We start from the raw sequence: 22,169 nt of genomic DNA on the forward strand, positions 1-22,169 counted from the left end.
TTCTCCGTCTATGTGCAGTGTCCTGAGTGAAAATGCTCCTTATTTTTCAGGGTACACCAGGCCCAGATGGACCCAGAGGGGAAAGGGTAACCTGGACATGGTCTTCTAAGCTGCTTAGCATTACTTTACTACAGAAAATGAAACTATTGAAAATGTACTAATCAACCCTAGGTCCATCTTAAATTTGTAAATGAGTTTGTATTTGTATGTATGCATTGATTTCTATTATCAATGTGATTGAATGGTTTCTGTGCGTGTTTGTTCTTAGGGAACACTCGGGGAGAAGGGGGAGCAAGGTTCCCGTGGAAACCGAGGAACCAGAGGAGAAGCTGTGAGTATGCTGACTCTAAGTGGATGAGTGGGTCCTCTCTGAATCAAAGTCGGTGGCTCCGCTGATTCTCAGTGCAAGGGTCAGCCTAGATGTCACTGCATGTATGTGTCTATTAATAGCTCTAAATGGCATATCGGAGGTCTACAGATTTGCAGAATTTTGTAAAACACGTTTTGTCGGTCTTATTGTATTTTTAAGTGCTCGCGATTTAAATTAAATGTGTGAAATATTAAATGGTCTGCCAAAAATCTATCTGAGACCCGCCTCCAGGTTAATAAACCCTCGCATTAATAAAAATGATACTTTGCTTTCTGCAGGGTGAGCCAGGACCCAGAGGTGAACAGGGTCGGGAAGGGTCATCAGGGCCCAATGGAGAGCCGGTAAGTGAAGACCCTACTGTGTGTAGGCCCTGAGGAATCCCTCAGGATTGAGTAATAGCTGGCTCAGCCTCAGGGCATGGAACCAGAGTGGAGCCTTTTACAAGTCCCATTATACATGTTCTGAAATCATCCATTTTCCTGTATAGAAAATCAAGGACAGGTCGTGAAATACAATAAATGTTCACCGGAGAGAATGTGGATCCCTGAGTAACTTCAGATGAAACTAAACAAAAAAAGAAAGCCTTTGTATTAACAAAGGTCAAAGGACTTCTGAGAAAGGTCAGGAGGCTAAGAAATACAAAGAATGTTTTCTTGAGAGTTGAAGTCATCTGTCTCCTTTGGATTTACTGCAGAAATGAAAGAAGAGAAGGATGAGTGGATTTATGAGTCCGTTTGGCTGGTGAGAGGACCCAGATGGAACCTATTAGATATATCTGGCCTCGGATTGGCTCTCGTGTCAGGGATTGGCCAAAAATGTACCATGCCAAAGGGCCTGTCCTCCATCTTAGAACAGTGGTCCAGGAACACCTCAGCTGATTTCACATTCAAAATGTGCCTGTGCACTAAGACAGACAGACAGGCAGACAGAAAGACAGCAGCTGGAGTTGGTGAGACTCCCTTCACCACCATTTTGTCTCATTCTTAGCTACTGCACATGGCCCCTTTAGGCCCTACCACTTTATTTTGTGCTCTGACCAAGATAGCACCAGACCCTGTTTCAGACTGCAGATCAGAACTCAAAAATTCACCTGAAAGATACATCTACTTGACAATGTAAGAATGCATTTGAATCCAATACTAGATACTACAGTACTACACCAAATCTGCATTTTGTAGAGATGCTGTAGAGTACAATAACACATCTGTATTTTGTAGAGATGATGGAGAGTACTACTAGTACCCGCCTGCATTTTGTAGTGTGCTCTGTGGGGATTTCTCAGGTAGGGTGCCCCGTGTGGTGATCTGAAGGTGCTCCCAGGTAACTAATCCCATGCAGTGTTCATGACAATCTGCAGCTGTCGCAGGTTCCCAGGGCTCTACTCAGATTGCTTTCCTGCAGTTTAGTCCTACACGTCTTCAAAGGCATATGCCAGATGACTGATGGCAAACTCATGATCTCAGTTCCCTCCTCCTCAAACCTTGCCTTCACTCCTCTCACAGTGACAGCTGGCTTCAATTGTGCTGTCCTGCCCCTCAGAAATGTTCCCAAGAAAGGCTTAAAGTCGATCGTACCACAGGCAAGAGGCATACTTCAGAATTTCTATTTATAGAGGGCATTAGCTTTTTGACTGCCAATCTCTAAGACCAAATATTAAAAAGCCGGTTATTCGTTGTACAGTTGCTGTTCAGACTCTGATGTCTCAGTATGAATGGAAGACTTGTCCTGGTATTTAGTGTTTTCAGTTGAATGTGTAGTTAATTTGGAGTTATTTCATTTGAACTTGGAAAGAAACTTCTATGCATTGGGAGTCCTTTTTTCCAGTACAATTGCCCTGCCAGGAGATAAATCCAAATAAATGGAGTGCTTGGAAACTGCATATGTTATGAACACCTGACCTTATGAACAAGCCAGTATTATGGAAAGACCTTGGTTACTTGTTGATTTCTCAGACCAAAATCAAAGTTGATTGTGCCAGGATTTGGCTGGCTGTACTGTTGCCGGTTAGTACATTCACGGTCAGGAAATGAAAATTTGAGAAGCAGTTCTTAAAAAATTAGTATAATATTTGGTTAAGCTACTCAACAACAAGCATTTGGAAGTTTGAATTACAGTACATCCTGAAAGCCTGTATTATTCTTCACTTTACAGTACGGTGGTTCACTCTAGTCTTGTTTTTTATAGAGTTCATCAACACAATTGTGGAATTTTTTAATAACATTTAATTAGACTGTGTGTACACATTAGAATTTAAAAAAAATATTCACCTCTGTCTCCAAAATGGAAATGACAACAGAACGCCTTTTGCCACCCACAGCCATGCAAAGAGTACAGCACCTGAAGTGTGTGCACTCCTCTAGATTCACTATCCACTGGCTATTTGACACACAACAGGCCGCACATTACAACGGGAGTGAGCGACGCCAATCAAAGGGGAGACAGAGCACTCGCTGATAGCAAATGTTAGCCTGTGGGTGGGGCTAGCTGCACAGCCAAGGCCTGGATGTGCGATCGTAGAGCCCAGTCTGCACTCACACTGGGCACCCTCACCAGCAGAGCTTCTCAGTATTAGAGTTAGAATTAGGAAAGTCTTGGCTGAATTTTTACACTTCCTTGGGGGGATCTTGGTTGTGTTGTGTGTGTGTGTGTGTACACGCGCATGTGTGTGTGTATGTGTGTATGTGCATGTCTGTACACACGTGTGTGTGTGCGTGTCTGTACACACGCATGTGTGTGTGTGTGTGTGTATGTGTGCAGGTGTGTGCATGCGCATGTGTGTTTGTGCGCTCGTAACTGAGTTTTGTACCGTTCCTGTGACAGGGTGCGGCTGGCCGGCCGGGGGCGATAGGATACCGGGGGGACGAGGGAGCCACAGGACCAGAGGTGAGAGTTACTGTGCAGCATCACAGGCAAGCCTGCATTCACTCACATAGCCTCAGTCACCCTGTTGTGTGCTGAGTCATTCCCCAATGCTCCACCCTCACATGTGACCTTGCTGACTCAAATAAAAGGTGATTAGTGACCATAGGGTTGGAGGTAGAGGTTGTCAACTCAACCTCTCCACCTATAAGTACACAGGTTTCTCTTTAATTGAAGCTCAGCCAACATGTCTGTATCTGAGGTGAATGTGTATTTCTTGGCTAATCTCAGAAGAGTCATACACTTACACATATATATGTTTTTCAACTACTCACTCTTTCTGCTTCAGGGAGCCAAAGGACCAAGGGGAATAAAAGGCGCACCAGGAGACAGGGGTGTGATTGGTGAGAGGGTGAGTCATATCCTACCTTTGCCCATATAGGACAAGAGGGATGCCACTCAATAGGAATAATTGGCATAGTCTCAGCTAATATCTGGCTGTTCACGACATTCTTGAGAACTTTTAATCAACTCCATCATAAAACAGGGCCCGCAGATACAGATACCGGTCATCTCAGTGTGCTGATTGTCCTGGTTTGGGAGCAGTGCTTTTGATACATTGGATAATTCTGTGGAAAATATTACTACAACGACTAAAAAACAGAGTAGGATAAGTTGAAACAGTCTTTCGATGGTTTGAATTGGGGGGCTGAGGAGTGGCTCATACATGGATGAGCCCCAGTGTCTCGGATGAAATCCCTGCCAGTGCTGGTAGTTCTCCATACCAATGAATCTACAGACGGGCATAGTCGGTTTGGGGTCCATGTTTCATCATGCTGCAGTGACCCCCTGCTTGTCGATTAGGTGCTTGTGGACTGAAAACCAAAGCCCCATATGACAGGTGTTTCTCCACCCCCACTCTATGCGAGCTTGGGTGTGGTCTGCGGTGTGAAAAGTGTTCTGGAGGAGAAATGCGGACGTCTACACTCTACCGAATTGGCAGTGGATTGCAATTGGACATGATCAGCCCCACGTTGGGCGCCAATATTTTTTTTTTGATTTTTTTATTTATTTGCATCTTACAAACAGAAAAACGTTTTGTTCTATTGGTGATTTCATGTTATTAGAACTAACAAAGCAAGATCAAACAGGGCTCAGATGTTGTCACTGTAAAAAAAGATAAAGCAATTTTATTCTTTTATTTTCTTTTTTTTTTTTGGTATTCCGTGCTCCTATCTTGGATTTGTGGAAATAGTATGTCTTTCCATAGCTATGCTGAGAATATTCAACTTTGTGCAACTGTGGGAAAAGCTGTTCAAGTGAGGCCTTAATTAAATGTCTGTATTTTTTTCATTGATCCCAAGAGGCAAAGAGCGTTGTTGGCTCTTTGCCTCTTGGGATTCTTTATTTCTTTATTTCCGAAGTTGAAGTCTGAGTTTTGAAATCTGGAGGCCATCTTAGACTGATTTTAATTCATCTGCACATTTAATGTCAGCAATCTACAACAGAGTTGTCATTTTCATATAATTTTAGTACCTTATTGTTTTGATTGTATATTCAAATGCTTACACAGCATTTTCACGCTCAACATATTTCAGAATACCTTCTATCTTTATGTTAAAGAGCAAAAAAATGTAACATTGACAGGTTTGTGGTAACACTGTATATTTACTGTAATTACAGTCATTGCTAAGCCATTTTAGCCATGTTAGCTACACTCCCAAATAATTGTTTTTTAAAGAAATTTCAGTGGCAGAGAGTAGTGATTGCATATAGTACTATAACAGATACATATGGAAAATAATATTTGATTTGGGGTTAAATTATGAACTAGCTTTAAAATGTAATTAATCAGTTTAACACATGCGCTGAAATATACAGCAGAGTTAGGTGATATACCAGTTAGCGCTGCCAGCTGTAGTTTCTCCTGTACACAGTCTTGAACAGCACTTGACCAGTGGAAGAGTGCTGCAGTTTGGAAAACCAAACAAAATGTGAGGTAATCGTTCAAACTCTTATGTCTCATCCAAACAGGGGGGAGATGGTGTTCCAGGAAATGGAACTGAAGGATGTCATGGCTTCCAGGTACATTCAAATTCCAACATGAAAGCATTTGAATGCATGGAAACAACATCAGAATAAAGACTGCATTCATTAATTCTGTGATGGTGAAAAACATTATAATAATATCACATTTTCTTGGCAGGGTTATCCAGGTCCAAGAGGAGACCCAGGAGAGCCGGTTTGTTTTTAATTTCATAATTAGACATTTTATTATCCAGATATGAATGTAGCAGCACATGGGGTCTTCTAAAGAGGTGTTTGTAAACATGGCCAGATCAGGATGAACTAGTAGATTTTTGTGAATCGGCAGACTCAAAGCCATGTTTCTGATGGAGAGGAATGGTATCAGGAATGTAAGGGCCTCCTGTGGGCTGCAGAGGATGGCTGAGTTGGCTTGTGGCCAACAGATGTAAACAATTTAGACTCAAAAGATGTAACAAAGTTCTAGGGGAGAATTATTCCCAGTCACGGACAGTGTATATGATCTTGACTGTATGATGTATGATATATACACTGAAAGCACCTCATATCTTCACAGGGAGGAAAGGGCAGCCCTGGACCCAAGGGAGATGACGGAGACCCAGGTGACCCTGGGCTGGATGTGAGTGAACCCAGAATGGTTTTATCTGTCACTATGTCATCTGGAATAATGAATCAGACCAGTCTCTGCTAATTCCTTGCTAAAATTTTCAGTCATCAGCACAGCTGCATATTTAACAACTGAAAACAAGCTACAGATCTTGTTAAAATTGCTTTAATATTCTGTTTCAGAAAAGTCATTAGCCATCAGTATGGTGGAGTTATTCCAGCTGTGTATGTTTAGTTGTCATGGAAGCATTGGATATGGGGCTTTTTATAACAAGCCCCCCACAAATACAGAGTCATGCACATGAACAACCCGAAAAGATGCTGAAAGAGGTTTGAATATATTGCTGTTAACAGACAAGGGAACACAGCTTGTGAAAGCAGCCATCTGCTGAGTTCATGAACTTGTGGACGTTTTTAGAGTAAAAATACAGAGATGTACCTTATCCCTCTTAGACAGACCTATATGTTTGCTTTACTTTGACACTTTATTATAACATTGCACCAGAGCAGGACTTTGGCCAGCTTGGCCAAAATAATCTAAAGTTATTGTAAAGTGGCTGAAAATAGTTGAAATAACCATAAATTATCACAGAGAGATGTATCCACTACACATCCGCCAAATATCTGTACTAAGTAATATCAATAACAATAATTAGATACAATAATTAAATCAGGAAAAAAAACTGTATTGCAAAAAACCTCAGGATTGTACAGATGTGGTCAGGATTTGTATAGGAACAGATGTCCACATTATTTGTGATACCTAAGTTGAGTGCTGCATATTGCAATCAAATAATAGATTCATGGAGTTAAAGTTTAAAGGCACATTTCTGATTGAGGTGCTACTGGGGCCAGGCTGGGGTTGGAATTGGACAGGAATTCCCTCTAAAATGGTGCAAATGGAGCTGTAAACTGCCTGTGTGGTCTCCTGATTCCCTCAGTCAAATTTCTGGAAGGATACTGTCCAGGTTGCAGGTGTGCATGCTGTCCTATGAGCTATCCCATGAGACATGCCTGCCAGTCTTCAAAGGACAGCAAAATCAGAAACTTTATGCTAATTGTCATTCCTCGGTCACACAGTCCTTCGTGACAGTTGCAATTTATTGGACCCTTTAAGTGAGCAAATAAGTCATCGTGAACGACACAAGATATTTACAGTATCATCTGGGAGTGATTTGAAAGTGCTTAATACCCCTGGGGTGATTGAATAATCATCAAAGAGTCTGTTCAAATTTCAGTTCAAAACTTGAAATGCACCCCAGGAGCAAGGGCAGGAAACAGCGACTTCTAAGAGTTACAGTACATTCAGACCCAGCTCACAGGGGGTTTCCACAAAGATTGTGGACATTTAAAAAGAGATCAACACATAAAAAGAGAGTGGCACATTTTCGAATACAGTTTAGTGGCATTTGGTGCTGGTAGATCTTTATTTGGCTTGTTGAAAAGTGTTTTTTATAAGTAGCTAATGTAGTTTTAAGCAAGTTTCTCTTGGTAATGAAAGGCAATCAAAAACTAAGCGCCTAGTATGACTGCATTTGTGGAAACAAGAGTCTGAACCTCATTATCATTTCAGTAATTGTCCAACCTCACGATTGCACCAGTGTTTGGCTGTTTAATCAGAATTCAAAGGACAGAACCTCCCTGGTTCCAAATGACTTCATGGATACAGGAAATATATGTTTTTGGAAAAATATACACACAAAAGAAAAGTGTTTAAATATGAACTTCTATAAAATCTTTCACTTGGTGTTCCCTCAGTTATATAGACCATTAAATACTACTTTGGGTTTGCTAAAGGGAAAGCATAATAGAGCATTGTTCAGCTTAGATCAGAATGTAGCCTATAAAACATGAATGATTGTTTTTAACTGGTTTCCATGGTTTGCCATTTTGTATGTGTGTGTTAAGTGTTTGCAGATTAAATGCACTCTAAACATTTCTTGTCATTGAGCATTATAGACAAGCATGGCATTTTTCTGTACTTTCTTTAAATGTTTACACTACAGTGTAATGTAAATTAATCTTTCTCCCTTACTCACATCTATCTCTCTCTTGAATCCATCCCCTTCATCAATACAGGTTGTGCCATTGATTCTGCAGGAAAGAGGATAAAGTGCATGTCTGTTGAGTCAAATGAGTCTAATTTTATATTTCTCTAACATAGATTGCAGAGAGTAGCTGTTTTATATGAAAGTATTTGCTGATTCTATCTGAGGTCTCTGTGAAGTGACTGCTCTGCGACTGCCACAGATGACTGCTCTTGCGGACATCTGTGGCAGATGTTTTGTTTTAGTGGGGCTCTTACTCTCGAACTGTTGTGGAAGCATTCAGAAGAAATCCATAGCGATTGCATTTCAAGCAAAGACTCCAAAGGCTTTGTTTCAATGCTTGAACAAAACTAGTGTGAGTTCAATATATGTTTGACTTGGATCACAGCATTTGTCTAGATTTACATACAGGACTCGGTTCCAATCACTGGCCAGTTTTGCTATAATGTAAAGATTGCCACATACTCTTGATGCCAATGGTGTTATGAATAAGGATTGCTCAAATCAGTAGCGAACATGTTGTTCATGGCTATTTGTGGTGTAATTAGTGTGAGGCCACTGGCACCAAACACTTACAACTCACTTGACTTTAGTCACACTTGTAGATTCCCTCGTAAAGTGACCCCTTAAATCTTGGTTTCTCTCTCAACTGGATATATTTGCATTAATTGGGCTCCCAAGCTGACTCCCAAAATTTAGAAGCGCGTCCAAAGTTAGTTCATTACAGTTATATGTGCTGATCGGTGTAATGCTGTTTTAATGACAATGTCAAAGTTCATTGGCAAACAGTAAATTATGTCATTGTGCCCAAGATTCCTCATCTTTCATGAGTGGAAAGGTTTTATTTAATCCATGGCAGAACACTTCTTTGAACTGAAGAATTTTCAGGTTAATTGAAACAGCATGTGTGATTTCACAGTCTGCAGACTTGTGCTTTGAAGTGAGCAGGTGGTCTGAATTATTGTGTGAGGACATATATTGTTATTGTGGGAGGTGCTTGTGCACTTTCTTTCAGGATTCAAACTCTGGTCAGTTGTTTGGTCAGTTGTTTGGCACTATCAGTAGTTGCAACCAGGTTTGGGTGTTTTCTGATTATTGAGTTTTCAAAGTGCAACAGGCCCAACTGAAATTTCTGAAAAGTATATATACTGTTAGCCAATCTTAAGCTTAGACAGCTGCAGTATCTTCCACTTACTGTGTAAACTAAATCTTTACCATGTCTGCTGAATGATAATCCAGATGAATCCAGACATTATTTTCAGTCACATATTTTTAATGGCGGTCCTACTGTACCTTACATTGTATCTGGAATAGTGTTTTGTTGTGACGTACTCTGTGTCTTTTCTGCAGAATGACCAGCCCGGAAATTTAGGTCCTAAGGGGGCCAAGGGCCACAGGGGACCAGAGGGCAGGCCGGTGAGTGTTATGGGGTTTATGGGGTCCGAGATGGAGCACTTTGTTCAAAAAAACATGTCAAGACACAACAATAGGCTGTGCAGTAGACAAAACCCCAAAAAACAAACAACAATATTTACAAACCAACAAGCTTCTTCCCAAATCTAAATAATGTAATTTTTTGTGTGCACTTCTGTGTTATGTTGTTTTTATGAAAAACAACACAATGGGCAACATGTTATGCATTTCTGGTCTGTAGCATCTACAGAGAACAACAGCTTCCTCAACACATTCAGGATTCAGGAGAAATGTGGTTATTTTAATTTAGAAAATTGAATTAAATGGCTTTCTCCATAATTTGCTGAAAGTGATGTGACATGTTCTCTCATCTTGTTCTGTAAACACATATAAATATTTGTGACACTGTTTTTGGGGGCAAGAGGAGGGTAAATGTATTATTTGAGAAATGTGTTATTTTGAATTAATTGAATCATAATGAAAGTAAAATATTTAATATTTTACAAATATCTAGTTCAATATTATTACTAATTATAGTGTAGTTAATGTGTAGTTGTTCAGTTCATCTTTATCAATGATGTGAATAATTGTGAAGGACACTGTATATATGTTTGTGAAAACAAAATGCACTCCATGCCATAGTTGTGTATAAAATTCAATAATAAGGCCATGACTTCACCCATAAACATGCATCATCACTAGTCATGGCTCTCATAATTCCCAAAGGCCTCTAAATGTGTTGACTTTTATTTTCAGGGACTACCTGGCCCACCTGGCCCTGCCGGTGCTGATGTGAGTATGATGAGGACTGCATGAAGTCAAGCCCACCAGCCTGTAACAGCAAATCGACTGTGTAGAGACAGACTGCCATACCAATTACACTTGGCGCCATTGTACTGTAATGTTTTTGAATTTACCTCAAAGTAACAAATGTACGAATTTAGTTACGCTCTAACAGTTGAACTTGAAATATTTTAAATGAAAACAATACTCTTGCTTTAATGGTTAGGTACAAAGAAATGAGGGTAAAAGTTTTCTTTTACAGTCCCTAAAGTATTAGGTATATACCAGGTAAATGCAAGGTAAACAACTGCACATAATTGGGTTATTACAATTACCACTGAAAAGAATTAGGTAAATACTAAGAAACTAAAACTGAGATACTCAGAAACACCTTCTCTATTACGTATCAATTCAAGTCACTACCTTGTAGGTATCATACTGTAGGTTTAGGTTGGTTGTAGCCTTCCTATATTTCATAGCCTTCCTAGGATACTTCCTTGCAATATAAATGATACTTTCTTGGAATCACCTCTATTAGAAATTAAGTAGTGCCTACTTTCCTAGAAAGTACACGATTACAGCCAGGCTATAACCAAGATAGACTGTTGATAACTACAAGACAGTGACTTGAATTGAGAGGCAATAGAGGGTTTGAGTATTTAAGTTTTAATTTCTCGGTTTTACCAATTTTTTAGTCTGTGGTAATTACCAAATCATGTGCGCTATTTTTACCACATATTCACCTGGTAAACATCCAGTGCTCGGTGGACAGTAAAAGTAAGTGAAAGTGTCAAAGTAAATTTTCTAAAGGATTAAATATTGCCCATCGACGTAATATGGCATGTATTTTGGAAAATGATAATGTGCAGTATAACAACTCAAAATGGTATCCACAGGATTAAACAGAAACCTTTCAACTTAGACCCAAAGGAGAATGCTGAATTTTATATTATTTCACAATGGGCTGTTATGAAACTACGGATAGTAATGGAAACCACATGAACTAATATGCCACAGTCTTGATTTCTACAGCACTTGTGGACCACTGAAATATCATTTTAAATTGAAACAGGGTCTCTGTGAACTGAATAATATCACTCTGTGCTGCAACTTATTATAATTTGTCTTTATCTTCAGGAATGTGAGATACTCGACATTATCATGAGAATGTGCTGTGAGTACTTTGTTTTTGACTCTCTTTGCTTAGCCTGCATGCTTCTTCTCCCAGTACATGTCATCCAACCACTACATCTGGCTACAATAGAGTGGGGAAAGCAAGAGACACGAAGAAGCAGGGAACATGTTTTTTTTTTTTAGATGGCTGGAAAACATGAGAAATTTTTATTTTGCTTGAATTAAACTTACATCCAAAGCTGAACCAACACTGTGAAATAGAGCAAAGGCATTACCATTTGGCTGATTACAGTTAACTCCAATGAAATAAAATACCTGGGTGTATCTGAAAAATGATTACAAAGTACCCAGTACCCCACATGCAATCAGATATTCAGGACAAATCCAGACATTGTCTGGGATTCAATCAACATTTGTTTAACTTTTCTTTTCTTGACGTTTTTCACTTTACAAGCACAGTTTGGTGAGTTCGACAGTTGCTAAAACCAGCCCACCCAACTCAGTTTATTTACAAGTACTATTTACATTACCTCTGAGACAAAGTAAAGGACAAACGTTGATCAAATAAAAGCCATTACATTACCTGATATATAGAAATTAACAAAACTTTCTGTAAAAATATTTTTAAAAGTTTTAATTAAAAACATTGACTGCTGAGACTGCACATACACTGTAAATGAAAGTGTTGTGAAGGTTGGAAACCATTTGATTTTGGTTATTTGTTTATGGTAGTTCATTTTCAGTTCATTTTCATTTGATCCTTGATCCAAGCATGTGCACACCATATTTGTCAAGTTATGAGCTGTTACACAGATTTTACATGTAAAAAGGAGGAAGGTGTTGAAAAAAATCATGACATTAATAAAAACATATTGAGATCTTTTTCAAGTCTATCCAAACCAGAGGCAAACTGGAACTGAACTCACAGAATAAACATTAGTTACAAAGTTACAATAATAAGATATATAACAATGTTGAGAAGCAGGGAATAACCAAATAATATTGAACTATCCCAGAATATGTATTTTGTTTTATACTGCGGTTAGTGCATTTGTTTGAAAGAAAAAAAATAATATTTCATTCAGCAGTACTGAGACATTCAACATGTAATTCTTCATAAACTCACCATCAATGCATTCTCTTTCTTATTTTCCCAGCTTGTTGTGGTGAGTAAAAACTTTTTAACTCAATGTTGAAAAAACTGAATTCTTGTACAGGACAGTTTCCCTGATTGGTAACCTGCCTCTCTGTAGTTGATTGGGCAGTACTGGTAACCAATGCTCTTTCTGTGTTGTTTTTTTTCAGAGTGCAAATGTGGTCCGCTGGACATTGCATTTATTGTTGACAGCTCTGAGAGTATTGGAGCATCCAACTTCGCCCTAGCCAAGGACTTCATCATAACTGTGATTGACAGACTGGTGAAGGACCAGCAAGTGAAGGTTAGGTCTTTATCTGAATTAAGCTTGTTTGTGAATATATTGTTTACTCTCTCACTGCAGTGGATGGGGCATTGGTAGCAGTCACATTCATTGTGCCTTGAGAAATCAGAAATAGCAAGATCTTCAGAGGGGAAGTGGGGGGAAATTTTTTAATTTCAGCGACACTGTTTTCTGCATTCTGGCTAATATTTAAGTATGTAAAAAAAAAAGCTAGCAAACTAGTTTAGCAATAACGGTACACTATAAAAACTGGAAGCTTTGCTTTGTGCCAACAGCTGGCAAAAGTATGGCTATGCTACTATTTTTAAACTTCCAGGTTGGAAGCACCTACATGAGGAAGCATCTGGGTGGAAGGAGTAGAACTTTTGAGTCGTAGGGCCTACACGCTATACGGAGAGGTTGTGATAACAAAAAGAAAAGTCAAATATGTGACAGTTTGTCCTGAAACGAGAGAAATGTGGGAGAATTGTGACCCTGGGAGGACACTGGGTGAGGTCAATGAATTTTGGGAGTCTCTTGGGAAAATTTGGATGGTTGGCAAGTATGGGCACACAGCAGGTTACAAGAGTGGTTGGGACATTTCTAGCAGACAGACAGCATGTTACGAGAAGGAGTGAGGCATTGGCAGTATTGAGACAGCAGGTTTTTATAGAGTGAAGGGCAATGGCAACAGTTAAATAGCAGGTCATGGCGGTGGTGGCGTATTGGCAGCAGTAAGACAATAGGTTCTGACTCTGTCTTCTGTCTTTTCCACAGTTTGGGTTCAACGAGTCACGGGTAGGTGTGGTGCAGTACAGTGGAGAGAAGGCCCAGGAAGTGGTCCAGCTTGGAGACAGCAACATAAATACCCTCACAGAACTCAAACAGTATGGTGCTTCATCACAACATCAAAAAAAGTGTGAGAGTAATGGTGAAATGTTCTCAGACTAAAAATCAATGCTCCAGAGTAAGCGTATATGCATGTATGTGTTTCCAGAGCTGTGAAGGACTTCAAGTGGCTTGCTGAGGCCACCTACACAGGAGAAGCTCTGCAGTTTTCCCTGACCAACATGATCGACCGTCTCAAGAAAGAAACCAGTGTGGTGCTGGTCATAACAGACGGTCGATCAGACATCACCAGAGACGATGTGCCGCTCAACGTGCTGTGCAACAAAGGCGTCAGGGTAGGGGAATCAACCAATGACACCTACCATCTCACTGCTTGTCTCCCAGACCCAAGCTTGATTGATTCATTTTCTGTTGAATCTGCAGGTCGGGGGCCTGGGCATTAAAGATTATAGTGGTAGAGTCCCCAATGAGGAGCAGCTTGGGGACATTGTTTGCAAGAATGACCCCAAACCAGGGTTCAGCTTCATCCTGGACAACTTTGCTGAACTTCTTGAAGAGTCCTTCCTGCAAAACCTGACAACGAGCATTTGTCAAGGTACATTTCCCTGCTCTTGATATATATATTACTCTGATCAACAAGGAACACTGTCAAAAATGATATTGTTGAACTTCACGTTGTTTACTATAGCTGTAATTTTGTCATTTTCTGTATTGGACAAATATTTGATTTACACTTACACTGAGTACTGTAGAATAATCTGCATTTTGCATAACATTGCACAAAAATAAACTAACAATTTACAGTGCTATACCCCCACATGGGCAGCACGGTGGTGCAGTGAGTAGCACTGTCACCTCGCAGCAAGAAGGTTCTGGGTTCTGGGCCTTTCTGTGTGGAGTTTGCATGTTCTCCCTGTGTCCGCTTCCTGTTTCCTCCTACAGTCCAAAGACATGCATGAGTGTGGGAGTGAATGCTGTGTGTGCCCTGCGGCAGATTGGCAACCTGTCCAGGTTGTGTTCCTGCCTATCACCCAATGAATGCTGGGATAGGCTCCAGCACCTCCTGTGACCCTGACCAGTAATATAATGGATGGATACCACCACCATTATCCCACCTTTGCCTACTGCCAGCAGTTCCTTGTGTACAGATGTCCACCATAGAAAGCCATTGTATTTCTATAGCACGCTTCTGTCCACCATCTGCTAAACAAATGTAGATGCATAGAAAAAAAAGCCCATCAAGAAGGGTCAAATGGAGACTCACAAAGGCACACAACCATTATTGGGAGAAAATTACCAAAAGAATAGAATTCTCAGAATTAGCACAATGTGCAGAAATGAATTTGGGTGTCATTGCAGCCAAGGTGGAAAATTGCACTTTATTGAACCATTGACAAGCTATGTCATCAGAAATGGAAAATTGCTTGAATTCTCCAATATTGACACTTTAGTTTTTAGTATCTGTGTATGTGGTTGAATGGAGCCAAATATAATTTCCTTTTGTGTGTTTTTGTTTCATAGACAAGAAGTGCCCCAATTACAAATGTCCAAGTAAGTTTCACAAATATCCTGCTAATGCACCGAACATTGACCATTACTATCTCCCATTAATCTTCCGTGTCCCTTTGAGCCTTATAGCAACTTCTCTGTTTTCTCGGCAGTTTCATTCAGCACAAATTCTGACATCACCATTATGATGGACAGCTCAGCTAGCGTTGGCAGCAAAAACTTTGAAATGACCCGCAAATTCGTCAAGCGGGTGGCCGAGCGCTTCCTGACGGCCAAGAAGGTGGGCCCCACGGCGGTCCGTGTCGCTGTGGGTCAGTACAGCAAAGAGGCCAACTTGGAGGCAGACTTCACCGACGACTATGCCGCGCTGGCCAAGCAGATAGACAGCATCGCCTTCCAGAACTCCGCCACAGACGTCACCGGCGCCCTCAGCTTCGTCATGGAGAAGTTCAAGCGCAGCGGCAACAGGAAGAAGAAGCTGCTTCTCTTCTCGGACGGCCGCTCCCAGGGCGTGACGGAGAGCCTCATCGAGAAGAGGGTGCAGGAGGTCCAGGCCGCCGACATCGAGCTGTACGTACTGGCCGTGGGCAGCCAGGTGAATGAGTCCAACCTGGGTTACCTGGTCAGCCGGGGGCGCCCGTACGACGTCACATACGCACAGCGTCACCTCTTCAGGGCTGCCGACTACCCCTCCTTGCTCAGGGGTGTCTTTCACCAAACTGTGTCCAGGAAGGTCTCTCTGGTCTGACAGGTGGGGAGCCAATTGGCCTGAACGAGGGAGGGGTGGTCAGGGACTAGGGCAAAAAGGTCAGCGGAAAACAGGCTTATTTCTGATGCGTATGTTAATTTAGGATCCTAGAACGTTTGTTTAATACTCACATTTTCTTTGAATGACCGGATTCGATTGTTTTTGGAGTAAAAAAAGGACGCCTGCAATTCATATTGTCTGTGGGTCATGAAATGAGTGAAAAAAAAATGTGTTTAGTGCTGAAATAAGCAATGGTGCTACATTACCGTCAGCCTAGTTTAATGGTGTTTTATTCCCATACTGCAGCTTGTAGGACCTGTGCAGTCTTGTTTATAGAGTGTAGTGATTGAGCTTCTCTTGGTGTGGAAACATGCAGTCGCTCCTAATGTGAATGCAGAGTCGCTGCTGTTTAGAAAGACCATGGGAAGGATCAGAGGTCAGAAATCTGCCCTTTCTATTTGCTTACTGTTCATTGCTGGCCAGGGATGAGACGGTTCACAGGCATGAAGCCAAACACTAACATCTGAACCATAAAAGGGCATGTCCTTAAAGTCTTTATTAAACCTTTTTTTTCCTCTCATCTCAGTCCACAGTGTTAGCTGACTTAAGAGTCATATCACTCACACCAAATGTTTTTGCCACTAAAGATTTCCCATTTTCTCCCCATTTACTGCTGTAAATTTCACAATGTCAAAACAGCAAAAAACTAAAAATCCTACATCACTTTGTGTTACAGACATTCAACGACATTTCTATATATCAGTGCTCCTATAAGTCTCAGGCTTTCCTGATATATTTTTGATAAATGTAAAATACATTGTTTGAAACTGTCTCTCCAAAACTGGAGCTACCGGAAAATCTGTGTAGTTTTACATCTCAGCAATGTATTGGAATCAAATGCAGCCTTTCAGCTGCTGTAAGGGTACGTTCCATAAAATAAAGAATAAAGATTGCTTCACCAACCACAACCTGCCTTGTGCTTCCTGTTCTCTCTTGATATTCCATGGGAATCCTCTCTCTCTCTCTCTCTCTCTCTCTCTTTCTCTCTCCCCCTCTCTCTCTCTCTCTCTCTCTCTCCCCCTCTCTCCCTCCCTCCCTTCTCTGCATAATATAGTTCACAGTCACATGTATTTGTCCATAGTCACGACAGTCCAAAAATATTCCAAATAAGGCCTTGTTGTTTCTGGGCTGAAGGTGAATCTGGAGGGTCCATTTAAACACACCCAAGTGTACACAGCACTGTACTACTGCAAACAGGTTATAGCTTTAAATACACTTTAAATACAGTATGTCTCTGTATATTGTGTTACAGCAGACGTTCACTGGATCCAGCTCAGTTGACAGGTGCATTCGGTAAGTTTGTTAAAATGTCACACTTTACAAAGACTTACTAAATGGGAGAACTTATAACGCAACATTGTGTTTTGGAAATGGTGGCTTATAGACACCAGAGCATCTGACAACCGAGCATAAGATCTACATCACCAGGAATAAGAAGGGAAAAACACAGTAGATAGGGCAGCTGAGCATCCTGTCACTCTTTCCTGAATGTTCACAAGCCGTAAGTTTCTATCCTGGAAAGATTCATCTTGACAATGATTGAGGAAACCAGGAGTCATGAGGCCTCATTGAGAGCTGACCGTTGTCACACTCTGCTCTCCTTTACTGCAGTTTCATCACGGCAGAAATGACAGATTGGATCAGGACACATAAGGGATTAAGCTGGCATGGCTGTAGCTATCATTTTCTAGCCAAAAAAAGACTGTGCCTAGTGCTTACCAGAAATTCACACCCTGCAGTATGGATAATAAGTATATTAATACAACAATAATATCAGTAATGTAGTAACATTGATCCCCCCTGTCATCTCCAGATATGATTAACTGATTACTAAAATGATATTATGAAATGGGCCATTATTGCAGTGTTTCCAGATGGTCCTTGTGGTCTGGAATATAATGCGTGGTCTGGAATATAATGCTGACCACGTCAGTTCTAACTGTGGCCAGACGTCCCGGAGGGACACTCAAAATTGCTTTGCTCAGGGACTAAGGGGTTTATTCTGGAACATTACCAATTACCAATTTTTTTTGTTTCAGTCATCTAGTGTTCACAATTAACAAGACCTTGTAAACACAGCACATGCACAATGTTATCCCCAAAGCAGAACAATGAATACTATTACTTTCTTGTTTTGCAAATTCAATTTGCAAATATTTTCTGAATTATGTTTTAAATAATGTTCATATATTTATGTTTTGTTTTTGAGACATTAAAGCAATAGAAAATGTGAAGCAGTATGTTTAAAATAGCAGCCTGTAATTTCTAACGAGCATTTAAAATAAGAATTTTTTTCAACAAAAAAAGATTATCCAACATAATTATGTTACAATGTAAATTTAATAGTAATTTGAATCAAGTGGCCAAATTCCTTCCTTTTCTCTGCAGATATATACACTGGCAATGCATCATAGGCAGGAAGGGCTGGAAGTAGGCAGAGAAAGCCAGGCAGAAAGCAATCGCGTGTCTGTCACTGTGGTCTGTCACTGGTGTGAATAAGGACCCATTGTAGATCATGCTAGGTCTCATTGCTAATTCTTTCAGTGACTGTGGCTTCAAATTGCCATGTAACATCTCTCTCTCCCCATTTGGCAATAAATAAAAGCACAAATACTGGGTTTTTTAGTTTTTTGCCCTGCAGTAAGCCAAACAGCAGCTTTTTGGATATTGTTTTAAATATATTATTAGATTTTTAGATTAAAGACCTATAATTGACCACTTCTACAATGCTTTCTTATGGAAAAAGTTTTCCCTCTCGGGGTTGGGACAGGAGGGGGTATGATGTTTTTGTGGGCATGTTCTCTCTCACCAACTGTATCCCCACTGCATCCTTCCAGTTTTGGAGCTGAGTAGCCCTCTGAGTTTTATATGAAATGTAGACAATACTTAAGCATCATTTGAAATATTAAATCAGGAATTTTTTTTGTCAAATATAGTCTGTTTTGTACTAACAACTAGTGAAATGAAATAAGACTGCATTCAGCAGACAGTGGTTTGCTACATTCTTATGGCTGCACTAGAACCTTGGTTCATCTTCCTGTAGAGCTCCAGAAGTGGAGAAGGAACAAATGCACATGTGCTGGCCTTTCTAACATGGGGCAGCACTCCAATAAACGAACACAGGCCAAATCCTCGCCTATAAAAAGAGCATTTCAATGGAACATGATTCAAAAATGTAAACTTAGAAGTACTAGATTAGGTTTTTTTCACCTCATAAATGTCCCATAAAAATAATGAAACTTATAAATATAGAACATTACAATCTTTTTTCCCCTCTACCAGTGCCAGCAGTAGAAGGGCATACAAGGCCATTAACCCCTTAATTTGCACCGGCCCATATTCAGACTGGGGTGGGTTTATTTATATTCATTCTGTTTTCTTTTTTTTATAGTGAAATTTTCCATCAAGTTGGTCATACAGTGCACCATTTCAAAGTGTTAAAACTCATGGTTTTATATATATTAAATATTTAATAATAGTTTTATAAACTATTTTATGATGCCAGTGTATTAGCAACAACAGTTCCTTATGTTACAAACTAAGGAACTGTTGTTGGCAAAACAAACTTGGGAGGTCCTCACCTACTTTGCGTTTTGGAAATCAACAGTCAACACACATCACAATAAAGTTGGTATGCTTGTCATGGCAAGAGTCCAGTGAACAAAATCCATAGTCATTTTAATCCCAAGAACGTGTAAACTTGGAGAAACCTTGATAGAAAGTGCATTGTTTACTTATACATTTTCTGGAGGAATTATCATGTCAATTTCACTGTGACATACACACCAAAATATTGTGTACTAAAGGATATTGTTATTTCTGATTTGTATAGATTCTCTGAAACAAAATGAGCCCACCCATTAGCTTCTCTGACCAGTACTGGCCAAGCAGTCCCTCAATACAGCCAATGGGACCTGCAACAACTCAACATTGACAGTATACTGTAATTCTTACTAGGAAACTGCCAGCAAGGGCCAGTGATGACTGGGAAACATTTTAGATAATGAAATTACGTTTCTAACAGTGTATCGGTTGTTGGGCTTGTATTAAACGACATGCGTTGTTTCCCCTGCGAAACAAACCATATCTTTTTCAGTGTGCATGCTGAAAACATTACCCATGAGTTTCAACATTCTTGAGACTTTATGTCTACAAAGGTTGTTTTACAACAAAAATTTATTTTGCAATGCCTAAGTCAAAACAGAAGACTTGGCATTTGGATGTCTTGGAAGAAATCACTTGCCTGAGTGAATTTCTCTATATAAAAAAGGGGGTGATACATACAGTAAGGGGTTAATACAAGGGATTGTGACTACAGTTCTTTTGGACTGGGTATTTACCCCCCTCTACGGTATTTAGTAATAATGTTCTGTGGTTGCCAGCAGCAAAATAGGCTGAAGTTAACCTTAAATCTGAAAGCTGGAATTAACAACACATTTTGAAATTATCTACAGTAAGAAAAATTCCCCATTGGAAGTTTCTGCAGTTGAATATCACTATTTATTATAATATTACAAACAATTACGTTAAACGGAAAAAATTGTACATACGTGTACCATGACAGTACAATGCATTTACATTACCAACAACAAAAAAATTGCATTTTAGCAGGATGTTATGGTCAGACTACGATTTCGACGTTTGCCCATTTCTCTTTCATTTTTTTCATTGTAACAAGAATGTTAGTACCTTCAGGCTAAAAATTCAAAGAGGAAGGATGTAATTGCATGCCAACCTAGCAGTGAGATTGTGTAGAAGAGAATTTTCAATTCTGCAAGATAGGTCCAGTATTCATTGATCTTGTGCTGAGACTGAGAGATAAACCTGCTCATCCCTTTCATATTGAAATACCATTTTATGAGTTTTTGCATTTAACTCCAAGTCAGGATTCCCCCCGTACATCAAATGTTACATCACAATAATGTTTTTTAACATTAAAAAACTCAATATTCAACTTAATTTTTTTTTTTTTTTTTTTAGTTGGTTCAACTTAATTTTATTTTTTATTTTTTTGAGTTGGTTTAACTTAATTTATTTGGGTTGGTTCAACTTAATTTACTTGTGTTGGTTCAACTTAATTTATTTGGGTTGGTTCAACTTGAATTTTTTTTTTTTTTCTTTGAATTGGTTCAACGTAATTTATTTGGGTTGGTTCAACTAAAAAAATTTTTTTTTCTTTGAGTTGGTTCAACTTATTTTTATTGTGTTTTTTTTAGTTGGTTCAGCTTAGTTTATTTTGGTTGGTTCAACTTAATTATTATTATTATTTTTTTTTTTTTTGGTTGGTTCAGCTTAATTTTCTTGGGTTGGTTCAACTTAATTTATTTGGGTTGGTTCAACTTAATTTTCTTGGGTTGGTTCAACTTAATTTACTAGAGTTGGTTCAACTTTATTGGGGTTGGTTCAACTTAATTTACTTGGGTTGGTTCATTAAACATTGGCAATTTAAATTAATGGTGGAATGTTCACCCTTGTGATGTCACAATGCTCTGTCTTCAGGGGCATTGTGATGTCACAAGGGTCAACATTACACCATTCATTCTCTATGGGGCAAAACTGCCCAAAAAAGTTGCATTTTTCAGAAACTGTGCACCGAAACTTTCCACAAAGTAATAGCACACCATTGCCGATGAAGCTGCTCGATTTGACATTGCACGTGTATGTGGTGCGACAACTCTGGGAGGAGTAGCAGTCCAAAAAATGGGTGGAATAAAGAAGAATAATATGTGAGATAATAGTAGTGTGATTGCCAAAGGCAACCACACTAATTACTGTTTTATACAATATACATACCTGTACAATCACATGCCATGGTTTGTCATAAAATATTGAATATATTCAATTATTTAAATATTTTCCATCAATATATTGATATTGAAAACATTACAATATTGCTGGACCTTCATTCAGACACTGAAATATATGCATATATAAAACACAGACATTTTGCAAAGGTAACAGTTGGTCACAGTATAGCTACCAATTACCCAGGCTCTTTGAAAGCAACTTAATTTGTCATAGTGGTCTTGATTTTGACAGACCCGCCCAAAACATCTCTTCCAGAGCCCAATGAGGATTTTGTCCTTTCTTTAGAGGCAGCCATTGCATCTATGCCGTCTGTTTGTAATTTCAACAGGAATCCTTTATAGAAATGCGCCACTGAGCATGCGCCTCTGCTGGGGAGATTGCAGTGGGGTGCTGTGACAGGGCAGGGAGCCACCACAGAATAACCGTATCACTGCAGAAAACCTTGGCTTGAAAAGCTTGGCTTTTCTTGCCTTTCAATGACTCTTGAGAGCCCTATGTCCTGAACAAAAATCATTCAC

The 22,169-nt window shown here is 39.7% G+C and overlaps 1 protein-coding gene across 1 annotated transcript in view; it reads left to right on the forward strand.

The window, feature by feature from the left end:
• The window catches only part of LOC135251933 (collagen alpha-1(VI) chain-like), a 34,884-nt gene extending 18,133 nt beyond the window's left edge, over positions 1–16,751 (forward strand). The window contains exons 18-34 of the mRNA XM_064329816.1: positions 51–86; positions 269–331; positions 649–711; positions 3,191–3,253; positions 3,579–3,641; positions 5,264–5,314; positions 5,436–5,471; positions 5,832–5,894; positions 9,280–9,345; positions 10,099–10,134; positions 11,263–11,310; positions 12,567–12,698; positions 13,455–13,564; positions 13,675–13,861; positions 13,950–14,121; positions 15,048–15,077; positions 15,188–16,751. Of these exons, the coding sequence (XP_064185886.1) occupies positions 51–86; positions 269–331; positions 649–711; positions 3,191–3,253; positions 3,579–3,641; positions 5,264–5,314; positions 5,436–5,471; positions 5,832–5,894; positions 9,280–9,345; positions 10,099–10,134; positions 11,263–11,310; positions 12,567–12,698; positions 13,455–13,564; positions 13,675–13,861; positions 13,950–14,121; positions 15,048–15,077; positions 15,188–15,783 (1,815 nt within the window). The 3' untranslated portion in view covers positions 15,784–16,751. The remainder of the gene's footprint in view (positions 1–50; positions 87–268; positions 332–648; positions 712–3,190; positions 3,254–3,578; positions 3,642–5,263; positions 5,315–5,435; positions 5,472–5,831; positions 5,895–9,279; positions 9,346–10,098; positions 10,135–11,262; positions 11,311–12,566; positions 12,699–13,454; positions 13,565–13,674; positions 13,862–13,949; positions 14,122–15,047; positions 15,078–15,187) is intronic.
• Positions 16,752–22,169: the final 5,418 nt, after the last annotated feature.

This window comes from Anguilla rostrata, chromosome 3 (assembly GCF_018555375.3).
Source record: "Anguilla rostrata isolate EN2019 chromosome 3, ASM1855537v3, whole genome shotgun sequence".
Classification (NCBI taxonomy): domain Eukaryota; kingdom Metazoa; phylum Chordata; class Actinopteri; order Anguilliformes; family Anguillidae; genus Anguilla; species Anguilla rostrata.